Genomic DNA, 21,589 nt, shown 5'->3' with positions numbered 1-21,589 from the left:
AGCTCACAAAAGGCTGTGGAGGCTACTAGTAGCTGCCCGTGGCCTGAGGCTGCCCCCCGCCCCCGTTCAGAGCAGTTTCTATGCACAGCAGTCTACGACTGAACTATTATTATTTTTTAAATTTAAATTCAGTTAGTCAACATATTACAACTGAATTCAAAGAAGCACTTGTGTCTGGAAAGGAAAAAAGGCCGAGAAGCCCTCACAGGTAAAGTCACAGATCCTGGGCCTGAGCCAGATGGTGCAGGTTCAGGTCCCTTCCTGGCATGTGACCTTGACTAGTCACTTTACCCCCGGCATCTCGGTCTCCTCACTGGGAACATGGGAAGTGCTGAAACATACCTCGCAGGTCGACGCTGAATAAGTGAGGCTGTGAACATGAGGTCACACTTAGCCAGTGTTAGTATCTTTTGTTCTTTTGTGCAGAAACAACAGAAATACCTGCTTCACCACCAGAGAAGGGCAGACTGTCCCTACTGCCTCCTCGAGGAGCTGGGGTTCGAGCACGGTCTTCCCGGCTCCAGAGGGCAGCTTACGTTTGTGCATGAAGAAGGCTGTGGAGAAGCTTTCCACGGTGACTCAAAGTATTGTTACGAATATAATGTCTCTATTGTCTTAGGTTTTATAAGAGGACGGCAGTAAGAGGGAGAAAGCACTTTATGGGCCAGGAGCTGTGCTGGGTCATGTTATTCACATTATTTCATTTATTCCTGCTCTCAAAACTGTGAGGTACAGATTACGGTCTCTGTTTTATAGAAGAGAGACTCGTTAAGAGGCAGACAGGTGAAGAGACTTGCCCCAAATCACACAATAAGGGGTGGAAGTGAAATTCAAATGCATCTAAAGCATTTTGTATTTTTATATACAAGTACATAATAACATGAAAAAGACCCACTTTAGACTAAATGTAACCAAGGAAGTTTAAGACGTATAAAGGGAAAATGACAGACCTCAAAAAAACCGAGGAAGACGCAAAGAGATGGGAAAATATTCCATGCTCATGGATTGGAAGAATTAATAATGTGAAAATGTCCATGCTACCCAGGGCAATTTACACATTCAATGTAATCCCTATCAAAATACCATGGGCTTTCTTTAGAGAGTTGGAACAAATAATCCTAAGATTTGTGTGGAATCAGACAAGACCCCGAATAGCCAGGGGAATATTGAAAAAGAAAACCATAGCTGGGGGCATCACAATGCCAGATTTCAGGTTGTCCTACAAAGCTGTGGTCATCAAGACAGTGTGGTCCTGGCACAAAAACAGACACATAGATCAATGGAACAGAATAGAGAATCCAGAAGTGGACCCTCAACCCTATGGTCAACTAATAGTCGACAAAGCAGGAAAGACTATAACAGTCTAACAACAGTCTCTTCAATAAGTGGTGCTGGGAAAATGGGACAGCCACATGCAGAAGAATGAAACTGGGCCATTTCCTAACCCCATACTTGAAAATAGACTGAAAATGGATGAAAGACCTAAATGTGAGACAGGAATCCATCAAAATCCTCGAGGAGAACACAGGCAACACCCTCTTTGACCTTGGCCACAGCAACTTCTTGCTAGACACATCTCCAAAGGCAAGGGAAACAAAAGCAAAAATGAACTATTGGGCTTCATCAAGATAAGAAGCTTTTGCACAGCAAAGGATACAGTCAACAAAACTACAAGACAGCCTACAGAATGGGAGAAGATATTTGCAAATGACATATCAGGTCAAGGGCTAGTATCCAAGATCTATAAAGAACTTAACTAAACTCAACACCAAAGAAACAATCCAATCATGAAATGGGCAAAAGACATGAACAGAAATCTCACAGAGGAAGACGTAGACATGACCAACACGCACATGAGGAAATGCTCTGCATCACTTGCCATCAGGGAAATACAGATCAAAACCACCATGAGATCCCACCTCACACCAGTGAGAATGGGGAAAATTAACAAGGCAGGAAACAACATATGTTGGAGAGGATGTGGAGAAAGGGGAACCCTCCTGCACTATTGATGGGAATGTGAACTGGTACAGCCACTCTGGAAAACTGTGTGGAGGTTCCTCAAAGAGTTAAAAATAGATCTGCCCTATGACCTAGCAATTGCACTGCTGGGGATTTACCCCAAGGATAGATGCAATGAAATGCCGGGACACCTGCACCCCGATGTTTCTAGGAGCAATGTCCACAATAGCCAAACTGTGGAAGGAGCCTCGGGGTCCATCAAAGGATGATGGATAGAGAAGCTGTGGTCTATGTATACAATGGAATATTCCTCAGCCATTAGAAACGACAAATACCCACCATTTGCTTCAACGTGGATGGAACTGGAGGGTATGATGCTGAGTGAAGTAAGTCAATTGGAGAAGGACAATCATTATATGGTTTCATTCATTTGGGGAATATAAAAAATGGTGAAAAGGAATAAAGGGGAAAGGAGAGAAAATGAGTGGGAAATGTCAGTGAGGGTGACGGAACGTGAGCGTCTCCTAACTCTGGGAAACAAACAAGGGGTGGTGGAAAGGGAGGTGGGCAGGGGGTTGGGGTGACTGGGTGACGGGCACTGAGGGAGGCACCTGACTGGATGAGCACTGGGTGTTATGCTATATGTTGGCAAACTGAATTTAAATACCCCACCCCCCAAAGAAAATGACAAACCATCGTTAGAAGGAATTAAAGTTCTAAATAAATGGGAAGACATCCCATCCCATGCTCATGGATTGGAATATGTAATACTGTTCAGATGGCAACACTCCCCAAACTGACCTACAGATTTATCGTGATTCCTGTCATAATTCCAGCTGTCTGTTTTGCAGGATTTCACAATCCAACCCTAAAATTTATATAGAAATAAAAGGGGCCCAGAACAGCCAAAGCGATCTGGAAAAAAGAAGAAAAAGGAGGACATACACTTCCCAATTGCAAAACTTATCACAAAATTATTATAATTCGAGCTGTGGTGGTGGCAGGGAGGCAGCTATACAGGTCAACGGATAAAACCAATGATCCAGATATAAGCTCACATATTTACGGTCAAAGGATCTTTGACAAGGGTGCCAAGACAATTTAATGAAGAATAGTGAAAAATAGTCTTTCCAACAGCCAGAGCTGGGACTACTGGATATCCATATGCAAAGAATGAATTTGGACTCCAAATGACCTTTCTCCCCCCCAAAAAAAATCCCCCACAAAATAAGCAAAAGACCTAAATGTAAGAGCTAAAACTGCAAAACTCTTAGAAGAAAAACCATAGACATAAGTTTTCATGACCTTGGACTTGGCAATAGTTTCTTAGGTATAATATAAAGCACGAACAATGAAAATATAGATAAACTGGAGTTTGTTAAAATTAAAGACATTTGTGCTTAAAAGGACACCAAAAGTAGGTCAAAAGATCCAAACTCATCAAATTGTATACATTAAATTTTTTTATATATCCATTTTTATATATCCATTATATCTCAATAAGGCTATAAAAAAACCACGCTATAATTTGAAAAAAAAATTAACCTAGGGACTGAAATGGAGTTTAAAATGTGATAGTCTAATTTCATTTTAGGTGATGAGTGAAATAAAGGAGAAAGTACTTGTAAATTAAAAACAGAAAGTGAAAGACAGCCCATAAAATGGGAGAAAATATGTGCAAATCTTGTATCTGATGAATATCATATACTAGATATACAAAGAACTCTGGAAGAGACTCTGGACTAGGATGGTGACATAGGAGGCTCCTGAATCCCCCTCTTGCCTTGGACACACCGAACACACAGCTACATATGGTTCAACAGCAGGAGTTCAAGTAGAAGAAAGGATCTACGTATAAAACTCACTGACAGAGGTAAGTGGACAGTTAAATTCAGAATACTCTAATATTGTAATTGTGGTGGGTAAACCAGATATAACTGTAGCATAAAGATTAAAAGAAAAGTATTAAAAATAACTACAACTGCAGGGGCACCTGGGTGGCTCAGTTGGTTAAGCATCTGACTCTTGATTTCAGCCTAGGTCTTGATCTCGGGGTCATGAGTCCAAGCCTTGCACTGGGCTCCATGCTGGGTGCGGAGACTACTTAAAAACAAAAAAACAAAAAAACAAAAAAAACCAGGGCGCCCGGGTGGCTCAGCGGTTTAGCACTGCCTTCAGCCCAGGGTGTGATCCTGGAGACCCGGGATCGAGTCCCACGTCGGGCTCCCTGCATGGAGCCTGCTTCTCCCTCTGCCTGTGTCTCTGCCTCTCTCTCTGTGTGTCTCTCATTAATAAATAAGTAAAATATTTAAAAAAACCCCAAAAACTAGAACAGCAATAATTTGTTAATGAATACATGATATAAAAGGATGTCAGCTGTGACATCAAAAACATAAAGTGGAGGGAGTGTAAAAAATGTTGAGCTTTTGTATGCACTCACACTTAAGTTCTTATTTGCTTTAATTAATTAATTTATTATTATTATTTTTTCAATTAATTATTTTTATGTAGGCCTCCATGACCTGGCATGGAGCCCAGTGTGGGGCCTGAACTCATGACCCTGAGATCGAGACCTGAGCCAAGATCTGAGACCCAGAGCTGGACACTTAACTGATGGAGCCACCCAGGCACCCAATTTGCTTTATTTTTTTTAAAGATTTTATTTATTTATTCATGAGAGACAGAGACGCAGGCAGAGGGAGAAGCAGGCTCCATGCAGGGAGCCTGATGTGGGACTCAATCCTGGGTCTCCAGGATCACACCCTGGGCCGAAGGTGGCGCTAAACTGTTGAGCCACCCAGGTTCCCCCCTGCAATTTGCTTTAAGAGGACTGTCATAACTATAAGATATTTTATGTAAGCCTCGTGGTAAACATGAAAAAAAAAAAGTTAATTGATACATAAAAGGTAAAGAGAAAGGAATTAAACCATACCACACAGAAACCCATCTAATCCCGAAGGAAGAGAGCGAGGAAAGAAGAAAGCAGCCAGAAAAAAAAAAAAAATTAAAAAAATACCAATAGGAAGTCCGTACTTGTCAAAAATTACTTTAAATGTAAATGGACTAAATTTTCCAATCCAAACATTAAGGAGTGGCTGAATGGACAAAATAAAATACAAACAGAAAACCGCAGACCCAACTCTATGCTGCCTATGAGAAACTGACTTCAGCGTCAAGGACACAGAGCTGAAGGTAGAGTGAAGGGAAAAGCTGTCCAAGCTGACGGAAACCAACCAAGAGCAGGGGAAGCCACGTTTCTATCGGACAAAACTGACTTTAAGCCAAAACCTGTACCAAGAGACAGAGGAGGTCATAAGATTTTGATAAGGGGCTAGTTCACCCCAAGGGTATAACAAATATAAATATTTATGTGCCTAACATCAGTGCAGCTAAATACAGAGGAAACGTTAACAGGTCTGGGCGAGATGCAGGCACAGGCACAGGCACGTGGTCACAGGAGGGGACTCCGGGACCTTCCTTCTAAGCACAGACTGAGCCTCCGCACAGCAAATGAGCAAGGAAACGCGGGGCCTCCCTGACCTTAGGTCAGAGGGATTCAGTTTCCATTTTTTAAGGGAGGTCTACATTTTTTTTTTTTTTGAGAGAGAGAGAGAGACTGTGGACACCCTTTATCTCTCAAATAAATAAACAGATATTTAAGCCCCAACAGGAGGAAGCAAACCCAAACCTAGGTCGGCCTCACTGCGTGCGTCCTTTGACTGCTCTGGTTTCATCTCCCAGAGGCTCGAGACCCCAGGAATGCAGAAGCAGGGTCCAGCTCCCGGGAACTGTGTTTCTCCCCCCTCGTGTGCCGCCTCCCACTCTGGCTCCGCGGCCACGTTTGGCCTCCCACCCTGCAGGGCTCGCCCGGCGGGTGCACTCACCCAGGCAGATGGGCGGCTTGCCTGTCCAGCTGCCGTCGGCTTTGCAGGTGCGGTGCTCGGAGCCGCCCTTGAGGGAGAAGCCCTCCTGGCAGGAGTAGAGGAGCGTGTAGCCCATGGAGGGCAAGTCCAGGGCCCCGACGTTGGCATGGGACGGCGTCTCTGGCTGCTTGCAGTGGTGGGCTGGAGGGAGACAGCGTTGGGCCACGCGGGTTGGCTCTTCGGGAGGCCTTGACTGCTGCTGTCCCCGGACGGAGTACCTGCTTCCTCTCCCTGCCAGGCCCCTGGCGCTCGGGCCCCCCTCCCGGGCCCCCCTCCAACCCCAGCCTCCACGTCTGTACACGTGGCCAGGATGCGGACGACCAGGTCACTCGCTTGGCCTGCACGCTGTCACCCGAGGGCTGACCTCATCGCTGTTAGTGTTTGCTGCCCTGACAGTTGTGTTCTGCCGGAGGCACAGGAGCTGCCTTTGGAACCCCCCAGAAAGGCTATCGTGGGGAGACATGCTCCACGAGGCCCCAGGGGCGGAGGCCACAGGAGTTCTACCGGCCCCGGGGAGCGGTGAGCGCCCTGCAGGGGTGTCCTGGGCCTCGGGCTCCCGTCCAGCTGCCGCGCGGTGTCACTTACGGACGCAGTCGGGTGGGGTTCCGCTCCAGGTCAGGTTGGGGAGGCAGGTCCTGCTGGTGGAGCCCTGCAGCAGGTAGCCCTTCTGGCAGCGGAACAGCACGGTGCTTCCCACCTGCAGGCCCGGGCACCCTTAGCCTTGCGGCCGCTGCCCCCCCACACCCCGCTGCAGCCTCCCTGCCCTCTGCTGGCCTAGGCCTCGTCCTCAGCCCCCCGTGGGCATCCCTCGCCGAGCAGGGGCCCGGGCGGGCGGGCTGGCGGCCAGCGCATTACCTGGTACCCCTGGGAACTGTTCTGTGTCCCGAACTGCGGCGCACCGGGGTCGGCACACGTGGTCAGCGTCGGGTCTAGGTTGCAGAATGTGTGGTCAGTGGGGCTCTCGGCCCTCCGTTCGTCGCGGGGCCAGGGGCGGGAAGGACGGGGAGCCACCTGCTGCCCCTGCCCCCCGGGCTGGCTCGGCCCGCGGCCTGCTCTAGGGGCCCAGAGGCCGCTCCCTGCCTCCTGCAGACGAGCCCGAGGGCGGGGAAGGCATCGCCCTGGGCCCCCCGGGAGGCGAGCCCTGCCGGGCGCCCGCTCACCTATGCAGCTGGGCTGGGTGCCACTCCACGTCCCATCTGACTGGCAAAACCTCCGCGGGGAGCCCACCAGCACCAGGGGGGGCTGGCAGGAGAAGGACACGGACGACCTGTAGGAGAAGCCTCGGTCCTCTCTCCTGCCGCGGGCGGGGACTCCAGGATCTCCGCAGAACACGGCTGGGGAGAAGCGAGAGAGGCGGGTCCCAGGATCTGCGCCCCCCGCCACCTGCCCCCCGCCCCCCGCCCCCCCGCAGCCTCTCAGCCTGCGCTGCGCAGCGCTGGGCAAGGCCACCCGAGCCGGGGGCAGCCCTAGAAGAGCTTAACTTGGGAACAACTACAACTCAGCGGCCCAAACTATTTTGTTTTCGTGCTCATTCCCTTCTAGTCTTTGCTCGGTTGCGTGTAAGCCTGTGTGTGGCTCTGAGCCCAACGTCCAATGCTGGAAATCTTGCTTTGTGCACTTACTTCCTGGCCGGTAAACCCCTTCCACGTTGATGGCACTACCATCCCTCAGCGGCTACACGACTTCGCAGCAAGAGGTCGTGCCCTACTGACCCTTTGTCCCAGCCTTCTTATCTGGCGTTTTCTATTATTGCGCTGTGAGCCGTGCCCTCCCCCAACCCAGGGCTCTCTCCTGCGGAGGCTCTGGGAGTGGACCTGGTCTGTTCAAGCCTGGTGGTAGCTCCTCACGTGAACTGCCAAATGTCTTCCTGAAGGGTGTGCGTTTACACGCAGTGGCCACGAAGGCGCCTACCTCATGGAGGGTCTCAGAGATTCCCGAAAGAACCACTACCAAATGCAAATTTGTGACAGCAAATAGAATAAACACAGGCCCCTCTTCTGTCCCTCCTGCTCGGGCTCTTGGGTGTTTGCACACATGGCCTACTGAAATGCTTACTTCCCCAGGACGTTGCGGAATGTGTTCTAGAGGGCATTGGCTGCAAATGTGATTTTGATGCCTTTGAAATAAGCACAAAGGGATCTATCTACCTGTGATTGTATTCTGAGAACCGATATACTTTATTTTATTTTACTTTTTAAGATTTTATGTATTTATTCATGAGACACACAGAGAGAGACAGGTAGAGACACAGGCAGAGGGAGAAGCAGGCTCCATGCAGGGAGCCTGATGTGGGGCTCCATCCCGGGTCTCCAGGATCATGCCCTGGGCTGAAGGCAGACACTCAACCGCTGAGCCACCAGGTGGCCCTGAGAATCAATATACTTTTGAACAGCCTCAGGACCAAAGACGGCACTCAATACCAGCCGGTGGTTTGTGGTGTGGCGTGAGCAGGCCCACGGGCCCGCCAGCACTCTTGGGTTGTGCTGGTCAGAAAGCACACTGAGCTTGCACTTATTTCCCATAAACATTCACTGCAGCACTTACCAGAACAAGCCCGTTGCCGTGGGGAACACCAGATGGGCCCCACGTACTCTGTGAATAGGCTCTACTTAAAAGAAAGGGTCTCATGTCGATCATATGTGGTTTTGGAGTTTTGGACTGAAGCAGTCTAAAACGCAAAATTAAATTTTATGTCTGTTCTTTTTTCCTACTTTAAAAGTTCTAGTGGTGATAACACGAGCTGTAAATTTGAGTAAGAATTTTAGAGAAAATTGTCTGGAGAAATGATTGTTTTCAGACCAGATTTTGCTACTAGCTCACAAGGTCAGGTCCTTTTTCTGAGCCTCATCTTCCCTGCTGCTCGCCTCCTAGGATATCTCGTTGTGAGAATCAGAGGTGACCCTGTGTGCAAAGGTCCCTATAGGAAGCAGCACAGCACTGTGAAATGCGAAATGTTATCTGTGTGCACAGGCTGATATGCTGTGACCTCCCAGCCGATGGGATCACATGTGGGTAATCACCAAAGCTAACGGCTCAGTGTGACTCCTCTTCCTCATCCCCGTCTTGCCTTGAATTAAATTCACTTCCTTCTCCATTAACTTTCAAACACTATTTAATAAACATCTTCAGCTCCTGATTTTCTGCTGCTTCTGGCACCAAATAAGTCCACAGACACGAGCCCTGCCTTTTGAGATCTTAGAATCTAAGCCAGGTAACACAAGAGAGTACAAAAGATGGAAGATACAGATAAATTATATGGCTTGAACATGAACAAAACTTACTGAAAGTACACAAGTGCATTAGGTGGTCATTTGGAAATGGTGGGATTGGGGGAAAAGTCAACTTCAGAAGCTACTTTACTGAGCAGTCCACCAAATGGGGAGGCGGCATGGAAAGAGCTGAGCGGGTCTGGGGAAGCCTGCAGGAAGTGGGTGAGGCTGAAATGAGCTCCATCCTGATGGGGACAAAATCCCTGATTTAGGGACTTATATTAAGAGGAAAAAGTGGTGTTCTGAGGGATACCTAGACAGACTAGGTCTGAACGGCAGGTCTATGCAGGAAGAGGGAGCACCAAGCACTGTGGAAGGCCCAGATGCAAAGTTTGCAAACAGTGATAAGAATTCCAAGGGTTATTGCCCATCTCAGTGGTCATCCACTTGGCCACAGAAAATATGTTGTAGAACACAGCAGGTTAGAAATAAATATATTTGACTTCTTTACAGTGAGCTACAAGAAAGCAGACTACCAGAGTGAAAGTTCCCCAAGACGTCACTGCAAGCATGAAGAACACCCTTCCTGCTATGATGTGAATGTGTATGTGTGCGCACAGTCAGGAGGTTCATAATCATATACAAAATAAAATGGAAGCAGGCTAGTATCCAGAATCTAGAAAGAACTTATCAAACTCAATACCCCAAAACCAAAAAAAAAAAAAAAAAAAAAAAAAAAAATCCGGTCAAGATGTGGGCAGAAGACATGAACAGGCATTTCTCCAAAGAACAGACACATGAAAAAAATGCTCAACATCACTCAGTCTCAGGAAAATACAAATCAAAACCACAGTGAGATACTATCTCATACTGGTCAGAATGGCTAAAACTAACAACCCCGAAAAACAACAGACGTTGGTGAGGACGTGGAGAAAGGGAAACCCTATTGGTGGGAATGCAGGCTGGTGCAGCCCCTCTGTGAAACAGTATGGAGGTTCCTCAAAGAGTTAAAAATAGAGCTGCCTACAACCCCGCAATCGCACTACTAGGTATTTGTCCAAAGGATGCAAACATAGTGATTCGAAGGGACACATGAACCCCATTGTTTATAGCAGCAATGTCCACAAGAGCCAAAATATGGAAAGGGCTCAGATGTCCACCAACAGATTGACTGGATAAAGAAGATGTGGTGTATGCATATATATACAAATATTATTCAGGCATTTGAAAGGAATGAGATCTTGCCATTTGCAACGATGTAAATGGAACTAGAGGGCATTATGCTAAGTGAAATAAGTAAGGCAGAGAAAAACAAATACAAAGATCATATGATCTCATATGTGGAATTTAATAATCAAAACAAATGAACATAGGGGAAGGGAAGGGGAAATAAAATATGATGAAATTTGAGAGGGAGTCAAACCATAAGAGATGCTGAACTCTAGAAAACACACGGGGTTGCTGGAGGGGAGGGAGTGGGGGTAAGGGTAATTGAATGTTGGGCATTAAGGAGGTGACATGATGTAATAAGTACTGGGTGTTAGATGCAACTGATGAATCACTAAATTTTACTTAGGAAACTAATAAAAATCTGAAAAATATATTCTAAAAAATTTTTTGAAAATTGAAAAAGATAAAATGGAAGCAGGATCAGCACCTCTGCTGGGGGAAGCCTCTATGGGAGCTGGGGAGTCTAGACCAACCAATCAGAAGTCAGTAACAGGCTGACTTGATCAGAAGTCCCCAAATCCAGGAAGAGGCAGCTTAATGAACAAGAGGTACAAATGGATGACAAAGAAAGAGCAGCTCTGTCTTGATAAGAAATGTGGTTCCAATTAAAACAACGAGACACCTTTTTAAACTTCCTGGGCTAGTAAATATTAAAAGATATTGGCAAAATCCATTATTAATGAGGACATGAGTCAAGAAATATTCTCGTAAACTGTTGGCAGGAGCTTGAGGTAGGATTCTTTCTAGAAGACAGTTTGGCAACATGTAGCAAGACATACAGAGGCATGCCCTCTGGCTCAGCATTTTCTCTCTCCTAGGAATTTACCACCAGAGTAAAGAAATGTTATCCTCAACAACAATTATTGCAGAACTGCTTCTAACATGATTAAACCAAAGAAACCTAAATTCACCATCAGTAGAAGATTTTTTTAAAAAAGATTTTATTTGTTTATTCATAAGACACACACACACACACACACACACACACACACACAGGCAGAGACACAGGCCGAGGGAGAAGCAGGCTCCATGCAGGGAGCCAGACGTGGGACTTGATCCCAGGACCCCGGAGCCATGCCCTGAGCCACCCAGGCATCCCCCAGTAGGAGATTAAACCAGTTGTGGTAGCTACAATAAGGAGATTCTTTAAGCTATTACAAACGATGATGTGCAGATCAGTATGCATTGATGGAGAAAGGTGGTTATGGCCTATCGATGAAGACAAGTCACAAACATGTCTGCACAGCATGATTTAATGCCATTTACAGAAAATTGTACATATCTGTGTACAAAAGCATTGCGGTTGGGGTGGAAGCACAGTCAAGAGCTCAACCCTGGTTATCTTTGGGGGGCTAGAGCTCAGATGACTCTCATATTCTGTGTCTTTTCAGATATGGTACATTGTTTTATGAAGACCATAATTCACTGTTTAAAAGCAATTTAGCTATTTCTCAAGAAGTAGAAAGAAGGGATCCCTGGGTGGCTCAGCGGTTTGGCGCCTGCCTTTGGCCCAGGGCATGATCCTGGAGACCCGGGATCAAATCCCACGTCAGGCTCCCTGCATGGAGCCTGCTTCTCCCTCTGCCTGTCTCTCTCTCTCTCTCTCTCTCAATCTCTCTCTCTCATGAATAAATAAATAAAATCTTAAAAAAAAAGAAGTAGAAAGAAGAAAAGCAAGGCTTCTGAGTCCATACTCCACCTTGACACTTGCTTGCTACCTTCCTAATGTTTCCCTGAAGGTGTCCAAAGACCTTAAGGGATGACCAGACACCAAACGCTGTCTTTCCTGAGTCCACTTTTGAGCTTTTGGTCCTGACTTCTGCTGAAATATCCCAAACTGAAGCACATTTTCAGAGGAACCCAATGTCATGGGTATGTTGACAGTTTTCTACAGAATTAGATAAATGCCTAGTAGGAACAAAAATTGGTCCTAGTGTTTGTTCAAAGCATGGGCACCAAGAAAACCTACCAGAACCCAATTATGTGGCTTGACAAGAATAAGTGACTAAGTGAGCTCTGGGATGGACTTGGGCTCCTGGGGACACAATTAGACCAGATGGATAAGAAATAAACTCTTTCACCAAAAAATCATGTGTGCCCCAGGATCTTTTCTGTGCAGGTTATTTTCCATAAAGACAGGCATGTTTCCAGCAGAGGCCCCTTCCAGATCTTTGGGAACTAGCCCATCCACTGAATAATCTTTCATGTTAAGAAACACCTTCCTTATTTCTGGCTTATTAACCTCCTTCCACCATGACTCCACACAGTGTCCACAGTCAGGGCTCAGTTAGGATCTTCTCATTATTTTCCTTTAAACTCCCTTTAAAAGTGTCTCTGGCAGGGAGTTTCCAAGATGGCAGAGGAGTAGGAGACCTTAGAATTGTTTGGTCCCAGGAATTCAGCTGGATAGCTATCAAATCATTCTGAAGACCTGGGAATTCAACCAGAGATGTAAGAAAATAATTGCTGCAATTCTACAAATAGAAAAGTGACCACTTGCTGCAAGAATGACAAGATGGAAAAGTTCATTTCAAAAAAGAGGATAAGAGGAAGTACTGACTGCCAGGGAACTAATGAGTATAGATGTAAGAGAGATGTTGGAACTAGGGTTCAGAATAATGATTATAAAGATATTAGCTGGGCTTGAAAAAGGCATAGAGACACTAGAAAATCCCTTTATGGAGAAATAAAAGAACTAAAATCTAATGAAGTCGAAATAAAAAAGGCTATTAATGAGATGCAATAAAAAATGGAGGCTCTAACTGCTAGGATAAATGGAGAAGAGAGAATTAGTGATATAGAAGACAAAATGATGGAGAATAAAGAAGCTGAGAAAAATAGAGATAAACAACCACTGGATCATGAGGGGAGAATTTGAGAGAAAAGTGATTCCTTAAAGTGAAACAACTTTAAAGTCCTGGGGGTTTTAACCACCTACTCACTGCAATGGACAGATCATCTAAGGAGAAGATCTACAAGGAAACAAGGGCTTTGAATAATACACCGGACCAGATGGACTTCACAGATATTTTTAGGACATTCCATCGTAAAGCAACAGAATACACATTCTTCTTGAGTGCAAATGGAACATTCTCCAGAATAGATGACATATTGGTACACAAAGCAGGTCTCAGCTGGTACCAAAAGAATGGGATCATTCCCTGCATATTTTCAGACCACAATGCTTTGAAACGAACTCGATCACAATAGGAAATTTGGAAGAAACTCAAACACTTGGAGGTTAAAGAACATCCTACTAAAGAATGAATGGGTCAACCAGTAAATTAGAGAAGAATTAAAAAGATTCACGGAAACAAATGAAGATGAAAATACAACTGTTCAAAACCTTTGGGATGCAACAAAGGCGGTCCTAAGAGGGAAGTATATAGCAATACAAGCCTTTCTCAAGAAATAAGAAAGGTCTCAAATATGCAATCTAACTTTATACCTAAAGGAGCTGGAGAAAGAACAGTAAACAAAGCCTAAGCCCACCAAGAGAAGAGAATTAATAAAGATGAGAGCAGAAATCAATGAAATGGAAACCAAAAGAACAGTAGAACAAATCAATGAAACTAGGAGCTGATTCTTTGAAAGCATTAATAAGACCCTTAACTCCCTGGCCAGACTTAGCAAAAAGAAAAGAGAAAAGACCCAAATTAACAAAGTTATGAATGAAAGAGGAGATCACAACCAACACTGAAGAAATACAAACAATTGTAAGAACATATTATGAGCAATCATATGCCAAAAAATTAGGCAATCTGGAAGGGATGGATGCATTCCAAGAAACATATAAACGATCAAAACTGAAACAGAAAGAGCTAGAAAACCCAAACAGACCATAACCAACAAGGAAATTGAGGCAGTAATGAAAAATCTCCCAACAAACAAGAGTTCAGGGCCAGACAGCTTCCCTGGGGAATTCCACCCACCATTTAAAGAAGAATTAATACCTATTCTTCTTAAGTGGTTTCAAAAAATAGAAATGGAAGGAAAACTTCCAAACTCTATGAGGCCAGCATTACCTTGATCCCCAAACCAGACAATAATTCCCCCAAAAAGGAGGATAACAGACCAATATCCCTGATAAACATGGATACAAAAATTCTCACCAAGATACTAGCCAATAGGACTCAACAGTACATTAAGAGGATTATTTACCACGGCCAAGTGGGATTTATTCCTGGGCTGCAAGGCTGGTTCAACATCTGCAAATCAATCAGTGTGATACACAACATTAATAAAAGAAAGACAAGAACCACATGATCCTCTCAATAGATGCAGAAAGAGTGTTTGACAAAATACAAAGCATCTTTTCTTGATTAAAACTCTTCACAGTGTAGGGATAGAGGGAGCATCCCTCAATATCATAAAAGTCATACAAAAAGCTCACAGTGAATATCATTCTCAATGAGGAAAAACGGAGAGCTTTCCCCTCAGGTCAGGGATGTCCACTCTCACCACTGCTGCCCAACATAGCATTGAAGTCCTGGCCTCAGCAATCAGGCAACAAGAAGAAATACACGGGCATCCGAACTTGCAAAAAAGAAGTCAAACTCTCTTTCTTTGCAGATGACATGATACTGTACCTAGAAAACCCAAAAGACTCCACCCCAAGATTGTTAGAACTCATACAGCCATTTGGCAATGTGGCAGGATACAAAATCAATGCCCAGAAGTCAGTGGCATTTCTATACACTAACAATGAGACTGAAGAAAGAGAAATTAAGGATTCAATCCCATTTACAATTGCACCCAAAAGCATTAGATACCTAAGAATAAACCTAACCAAAGAGGTAAAGGATCTGTACCCTAAAAACTACAAAGCACTTCTGAAAGAAATGGAGGAAGACACAAAGAGATGAAAAAATATTCCATGCTCATGGATTGGAAGAATTAATATTGTGAAAATGTCAATATTACCCAGGGCAATTTACACATTTAATGCAATCCCTATCAAATCCTATACCATGGACTTTCTTCAGAGAGTTGGAACAAATCATCTTAAGATTTGTGTGGAATCAGATAAGACCCTGAATAGCCAGGGAATATTGAAAAAGAAAACCATATCTGGGGGCATCACAATGCCAGATGTCAGGTTGTACTACAAAGCTGTGGTCATCAAGATAGTGTGGTCCTGGCACAAAAACAGACACATAGATTAATGGAACAGAATAGAGAACCCAGAAGTGGACCCTGAACTCTATGGTCAACTAATATTTGACAAAGGAGGAAAGACTCTCCACTGGAAAAAAGACAGTCTCTTCAATAAATGGTGCTGGGAACATTGGACATCCACGTGCAGAGGAATGAAACTAGACCACTCTCTTGCACCAGATGCAGAGATAAACTCAAAATGGATGAAAGATCTTAATGTGAGACAAGATTCCATCAAATCCTAGAGGAGAACACAGGCAACACCCTTTTGGAACTTGGCCACAGCAACTTCTTGCAAGATCCATCCATGAAGGCAAGAGAAACAAAAGCAAAAATGAACTATTGGGACTTCATCAAGATAAGAAGCTTTTGCACAGCAAAGGATACAGTCAGCAAAACAACAAGACGACCTACAGAATGGGAGAAGATATTTGCAAACGACGTATCAGATCAAGGGCTAGTATCCAAGATCTATAAAGAACTTATTAAACTCAACAGCAGAGAAACAAACAATCCAATCATGAAATGGGCAAAAGACATGAACAGAAATCTCACAGAGGAAGACATAGACATGGCCAACAAGCACATGAGAAAATGCTCTGCATCACTGGCCATCAGGGAAATACAAATCCAAACCACAATGAGATACCACCTCACCCCAGTGAGAATGGGGAAAATTAACAAGGCAGGAAACCACAAATGCTGGAGAGGATGCGGAGAAAAGGGAACCCTCTTACACTGTTGGTGGGAAAGTGAACTGGGGCAGCCACTCTGGAAAACTGTGGAGGTTCCTCAAAGAGTTAAAATAGACCTGCCCTACAACCCAGTAATTGCACTGCTGGGGATTTACCCCAAAGATTCAGATGCAATGAAACGCCGGGACACCTGCACCCCGATGTTTCTAGCAGCAATGTCCACAATAGCCAAACTGTGGAAGGAGCCTCGGGGTCCATCGAAGGATGATGGATAGAAAAGCTGTGGTCTATGTGTACATGGGATATTCCTCAGCCATCAGAAAGAACAAAATCTTGGCATTTGCAATGACGTGGATGGAACTGGAGGGTGTTATGCTGAGTGAAACATAATCAGAGAAGGTCAATTATCATATGATCTCACTCGTGTGGAATTTAGGGACCAGCACAGAGTGTTATAGAGAAGGGAGGGAAAAGTAAAACAAGATGAAATCAGAGACAAAGACAAACCCTGAGAGACTTAATCACAGGAAGCAGACTGAGGGGGGCTGGAGGGGGTGGGGGGACGGGTATTGGGGTGACAGGCAGTAAGGAGGGCTTGGGGCACGAGGAGCACTGGGGTGACGTGAGCCTGAGGGACACCGACCTCCACCCCTGGAAGCAGTAATACATTACATGGTAACATGACCCCACGTCCCCAGCCCGGCTGACCCTGCAGGGGGCCGTGTTGCCCCAGGTCTTCCCAGCCGGCGGCAGGGCCCCCACCGAGGCCCCGCGGTCGGGACACTTACGGAAGCACTGAGGCAGCTCTCCGGTCCAGGACCCGTTCCCCTCACAGGTGAGCACGGCGGGCAGGGACAGCTGGTAGCCCTCCAGGCAGGCGTAGGTCACGCTCGAGCCCCACGTGAAGTCGGATCCCACCACCTTCCCGTTGGGAAGCAGCTGAGGGGGCTTGCACACGATGGCTGGGGCCAGGAGACCGAGGCACCGGGTTCTGCGGCTGGCCCCCGCCCCCCACCCTGCGCCCCACGTCCCACACCGCATGCCCCAGGCCCCAAGCCCTGCACCCCAGGCCGAGGGCCCACGCCCCACGTCTCACATCCCATGCCCCACCTCCCAGCCCCACACCCCATGCCCCAAGCCCCACCCACGCCCGCTGGGGCTCTAGGCTACACAGGGAGACCCAAGGACGCCCTGTCCTAGATGGGGAGCTGGTGTCCCTTTGCCTTTTACGATGTCCTCGAGTGCCCCGGCCCCCCCACGAGGTGTCACCAGGGCCCGGCTGTCGCCTCCCCCGATGCTTCAGGGCCCGTGGCCGTCCCCTGTGCAGCCCGGACGCACCTTTGCACACGGGCTTGGTGCCGTTCCACGTGCGGTCCTTGGTGCAGCTCAGCACGGACACCCTGTGAGACTCCATCGTGTAGCCGGGGACGCACTGGAACGTTACGGTTCTGTTGTACCTGAAGTCGCTGCCCAGCCGGAGGCCGTTGGCTGGAATCCCAGGGTCGCCACAGTTTATGACTAGGACCAAGGGGACAAGGCCTCGTCGCTGTCTGCACAGGCCTCCGCCATGCCGGACCCCGGGAGCCCCCGGCCCCGAACCGTCCAGAAGGGCAGAGGCCTGCCCAGGGGCCGCGGCTCCCCGTGAAGGTCCCCTGCAGCCCCAGCGCCCCCCGACCCTGGGGTGGGAAGCCGGCCGAGGCCCGGAGAGCTGTGCGTTCGGTGCCGAGGGCTGCGGAGGCTCCTGCCGTCCTGCCTGGGGGGCCCTCGGGACATCGCGATGGCAAGTGGGGGAGGGTCTGCTGAGCTCGGGCCTCGGAACAGAAGTGACCCGGATGTGGGGATCTGGACGGAGCCCCGAAGTCACAGGGCTTGGAAAGGCCCCTGTCGTCAAACTCGCTTCACTCCATCGGGGAAACCCAGTGAGTTGCTTCCCAAGGGACGAGGTCTGGGGCCGCCCCCAAGAGGGGCAGGAAGGGGGCAGTGGGGCTGCGCAGGCTGGAGAGGCGGCCGTGTGGGGTGGGCTGGGGCCCAGGGGACCCACAGGGACAGCGAGGCAGGTGGCGGCTGTAACCTGGCTGAGAAGCAGGCCGAGTGCGGACAGTCTGGCGGGAGAGGGACCGGGAAGCCGGTGGGGGGGCGGGAACCCCAGGCACTGCAAGCCCCCTGTCCTCTGCGCTGCGCGGGGCCGCAAGCGACACATGCACCCCAAGTGACCCCTTCGTCCTGTGGGGGTCAGGCGTGGCGGGGGAATGGGCCCGTGCCCTGGTGCGACAGCCCGCGGCGGCCTCACCTATGCACTCGGGGTCGCCGCCTGTCCAGGTGCCGTTGACGGAGCAGTGGCGGCTGAGCAGGCCCGCGGCGTAGTAGCCCTCGCGGCACTCGTACACCACGGAGCTGGCGAAGCCCAGGCCGTCGCTGAACACCACCCGGGCGTTGCTGGGGGTCCCCGGGTTTCCACAGGAGATCACTGGGGGCCAGAGGGGCGTGTTAGTCACCGGGTGGGCAGCCGGGAGTGGCCGGGGGCCCCGTGTGCCACGGGGGTGCCCTGTGGTCCCCGATGATCCTCAGGCTGTTTTGGTGTCTGGGCCTCCCGCCCTCAGAAGGGAAGACACACCCGCATGCACTCTCCTTAACCGTCATCTCTTTTATGATCTCCCCTAAAGTCCTAAACAATTCCTTAATGTCACCAGATGTCCAACCAGAGCTTAATTTGCTTCAAGTGTTCCCCCTCCCTATTTTACAGTTGATTTGTCTGAATCAGGGTCCAAAGGGGACTCCTGATGGGCACGTCTCGGAGACTGAATTCAGGGATTCCTGTCCCTCGTCCTGCATCCGTCGGGCTCCAGGGCTTCTCCGGGGCAACTCCCCCCTTTCCGGACATCACAACAGCCCCCGGAGGCCCTGCCCACGAGGTGCTCTGTCCCTCGCAGCCGCTGGAGCCGCACAGGTGGTCCTGTCTCCCCCCATGTCGCATCACAAGGCACAGGACGTCTGGCTGGTGGCTCCCTCGTGAGGCTGAGGCCGACGGGGTGGGCTCGGGTTCGCCCACGTCACCAGGGCAAGGCTCTGCGGGCCGTTCACTGAATGGTCTGGACAAGTGCTTGATGACTGTCGGCCGGACTCCTTATCTCCTTGGGGGACAGAAAACCGTGGCACCGACCACTGGTTCTCTCCACACCAGCTGGCGTTCTTGAGTCGGGACTTGCCGTCATCAGATACTTGCCTTCCCTCAAATACAATTCATAAAGGAAGGCTCAGGAATGTTCGATTTTCTTTTTTATCAGGTGTGAGATAATGATTTGGTTTCCTAGCAAGCTCCGCGGATGACCCATAGGCCCTGGGGCTCGTGGATTTAAACTTATTGTGTCGCCACCCACTGCTGCTATTGTTCGTATTAGCAGGTCTCTGGCTGGAGGGAGCCTCTCCAGGTTGGCTTGTGTGCTCCTCGGACTCGATCCCACTTGCCTCCGGTAGGTTCCCTGCGGGAGTGACAGGAGGGCCTGTGTTCATCGTGTATATCCTGGCCCCATCCCGGAATCAGCCACTTCTCTGGAGAGCTCTGCTTCCTTTCGATGGAGAAGGGACTTAAGAACCATAATCTGAAAGCTCGGAGTACTCATTGCCACGGAGGTGCTCGTGGATTCCACACTTTCAGGATGGCTAGAGCTGGGGAAATGACTTTCTAAGCTGAAAATTCACAGAGTTTATGCTGAGATTACCAATCCAAATTTAAAATTGAGAGTTTTTCCTTAGCTTCTTTATTTTTCTATCTCTTTAATGCCAAAAATCTTGGTTCTTAATCACAAATAATGTCCTCAAAAAAAAAAAAGAAAAAACAAAACAAAACAAAACAAAACAAAACAAAAACAAATAATGTCCTCAAAAAGTTTCAGAATGGTATTATCCATATTATTACTGACAATATGAGTGCTGAAAACAATTTAGGATTTCATTGTCATTCTCTTTGTCCTCGGGGCACGTACGCCATAGTCAAAGTCCACTTCTTTTCAAGTCAGTTGAGATAATTCTCTGGATCATTGAGTCACTGCTTCACTATGTAGTTAGGTTCATTCGTTTTCATTTTGATTTTGATATTTAGAGATTGCTCGTTTCTTTTTTTTTTAAAGGTTTTATTTATTTATGCATGAGAGACATAGAGAGAGAGGCAGAGACACAGGCAGAGGGAGAAGCAGGCTCCACGCAGGGAGCCCCATGCGGGACTCGATCCCAGGACTCCAGGATCACGCCCTGGGCTGAAGGCAGCACTAAACCACTGAGCCACGGGGGCTGCCCAAGATTGCTCATTTCTGATCTTCGATTTAACTTTACTTTGCTGCGGATATACAACATGTATGTGGTCCCAAAGTCAAATGTGCAAATGATTCCTATATAATGAGCCCACCCACAACAAGTATCTGTGCTGCCTACGTGCTGGGAACATAGTGGACGTCACGTCCCCTATCCTTGAGGAGCCTTAAGGACCTACTTATAAATAGTTGAATTAAAATATGTAGTAAGTTTTACACTTTAAGGAAGAAGACGCTGTAAGAAGGGAGGAGCTCATTGGGGCTGCAGATGGGAGGCTGAGTAGTGCTTTGACAGGTAAGTGGGAGTTTGTCAAGGAAAGCCACGGAGAATCGCGGGCGTGTCATACACACACTCATCGGCCATTCACCTCCAGGTCTGAGCTCTCAGCCACCCACTTTCTGTTCCCTGGACGCTCCCGACATGGTGACTGACTCCATGCTGGGATCTGAGTGGCCTGAAACAGCGGGTCACAGCGGGTATTTGGGAAGCATTCTGCATTCTGCAATCTCCTGCTGCCAACACTCTTCCACCGCCACAGATCTCTTACGATGCCTACAAAATCCTGTGGCAATAGGGGCTCCTGGGTGGCTCAGATGGTTAGGTGATCTCAGCCCGAGTTAGATCTCGGGGTCGTGAGTTCAAGCTCCCGCGGGGCATGAAGCTTACTTAAAAAAAAAAAAAAAAGAAGAAGAAATCCTATGGAAACTAACTTTGCAAAAGCAAAGGCAAGTCAGAAAGGCAGACGGGTGGGAGAGGGCCCCAGACCGTCTGTAGCCTTTCCTGGGCAGGTGCCCCCTGACGGGGGCCAGAACATCGCCTCTCCCTCTGTAGGACTTCACAGCCTCGGCCTCGAGGGCCAATCTCTGACCATCGCCTCTTGTCTCTTTAGCTCCTACCCTCAGGGATTCATTCTCTGGTGACATTTTGATTTCAGTGGGACCTAGAACCCACCGGTCCCGCCACCTTGCCACTGCCCCTTATTTGTCTCATTGGCCATCTCCCTTCTCATCCAGCAGGTGCCCGAATCCATCACAGTCACTGCCTTGCACGCACCCTCGGTTCCCTTGCCACTCGCTGCCAATGTCTTGGCTGCCTGATAAAACCC

At 48.0% G+C, this 21,589-nt stretch overlaps 1 protein-coding gene across 1 annotated transcript in view; it reads right to left on the bottom strand.

Moving 5' to 3' along the window:
* The window catches only part of CSMD2 (CUB and Sushi multiple domains 2), a 495,152-nt gene that overhangs the window by 15,653 nt on the left and 457,910 nt on the right, over positions 1 to 21,589 (bottom strand). Inside the window, 7 exon segments of the mRNA XM_077844850.1 lie at positions 5,847 to 6,026; positions 6,471 to 6,582; positions 6,741 to 6,814; positions 7,046 to 7,219; positions 16,965 to 17,138; positions 17,515 to 17,694; positions 18,467 to 18,643. Coding sequence (XP_077700976.1) covers positions 5,847 to 6,026; positions 6,471 to 6,582; positions 6,741 to 6,814; positions 7,046 to 7,219; positions 16,965 to 17,138; positions 17,515 to 17,694; positions 18,467 to 18,643 — 1,071 coding nt within the window.

This window comes from Canis aureus, chromosome 13 (assembly GCF_053574225.1).
Source record: "Canis aureus isolate CA01 chromosome 13, VMU_Caureus_v.1.0, whole genome shotgun sequence".
NCBI lineage: Eukaryota > Metazoa > Chordata > Mammalia > Carnivora > Canidae > Canis > Canis aureus.
The sequence above is the reverse complement of the archived record's forward strand: the minus strand, read 5'-3'. Positions and strand labels throughout refer to the sequence as shown.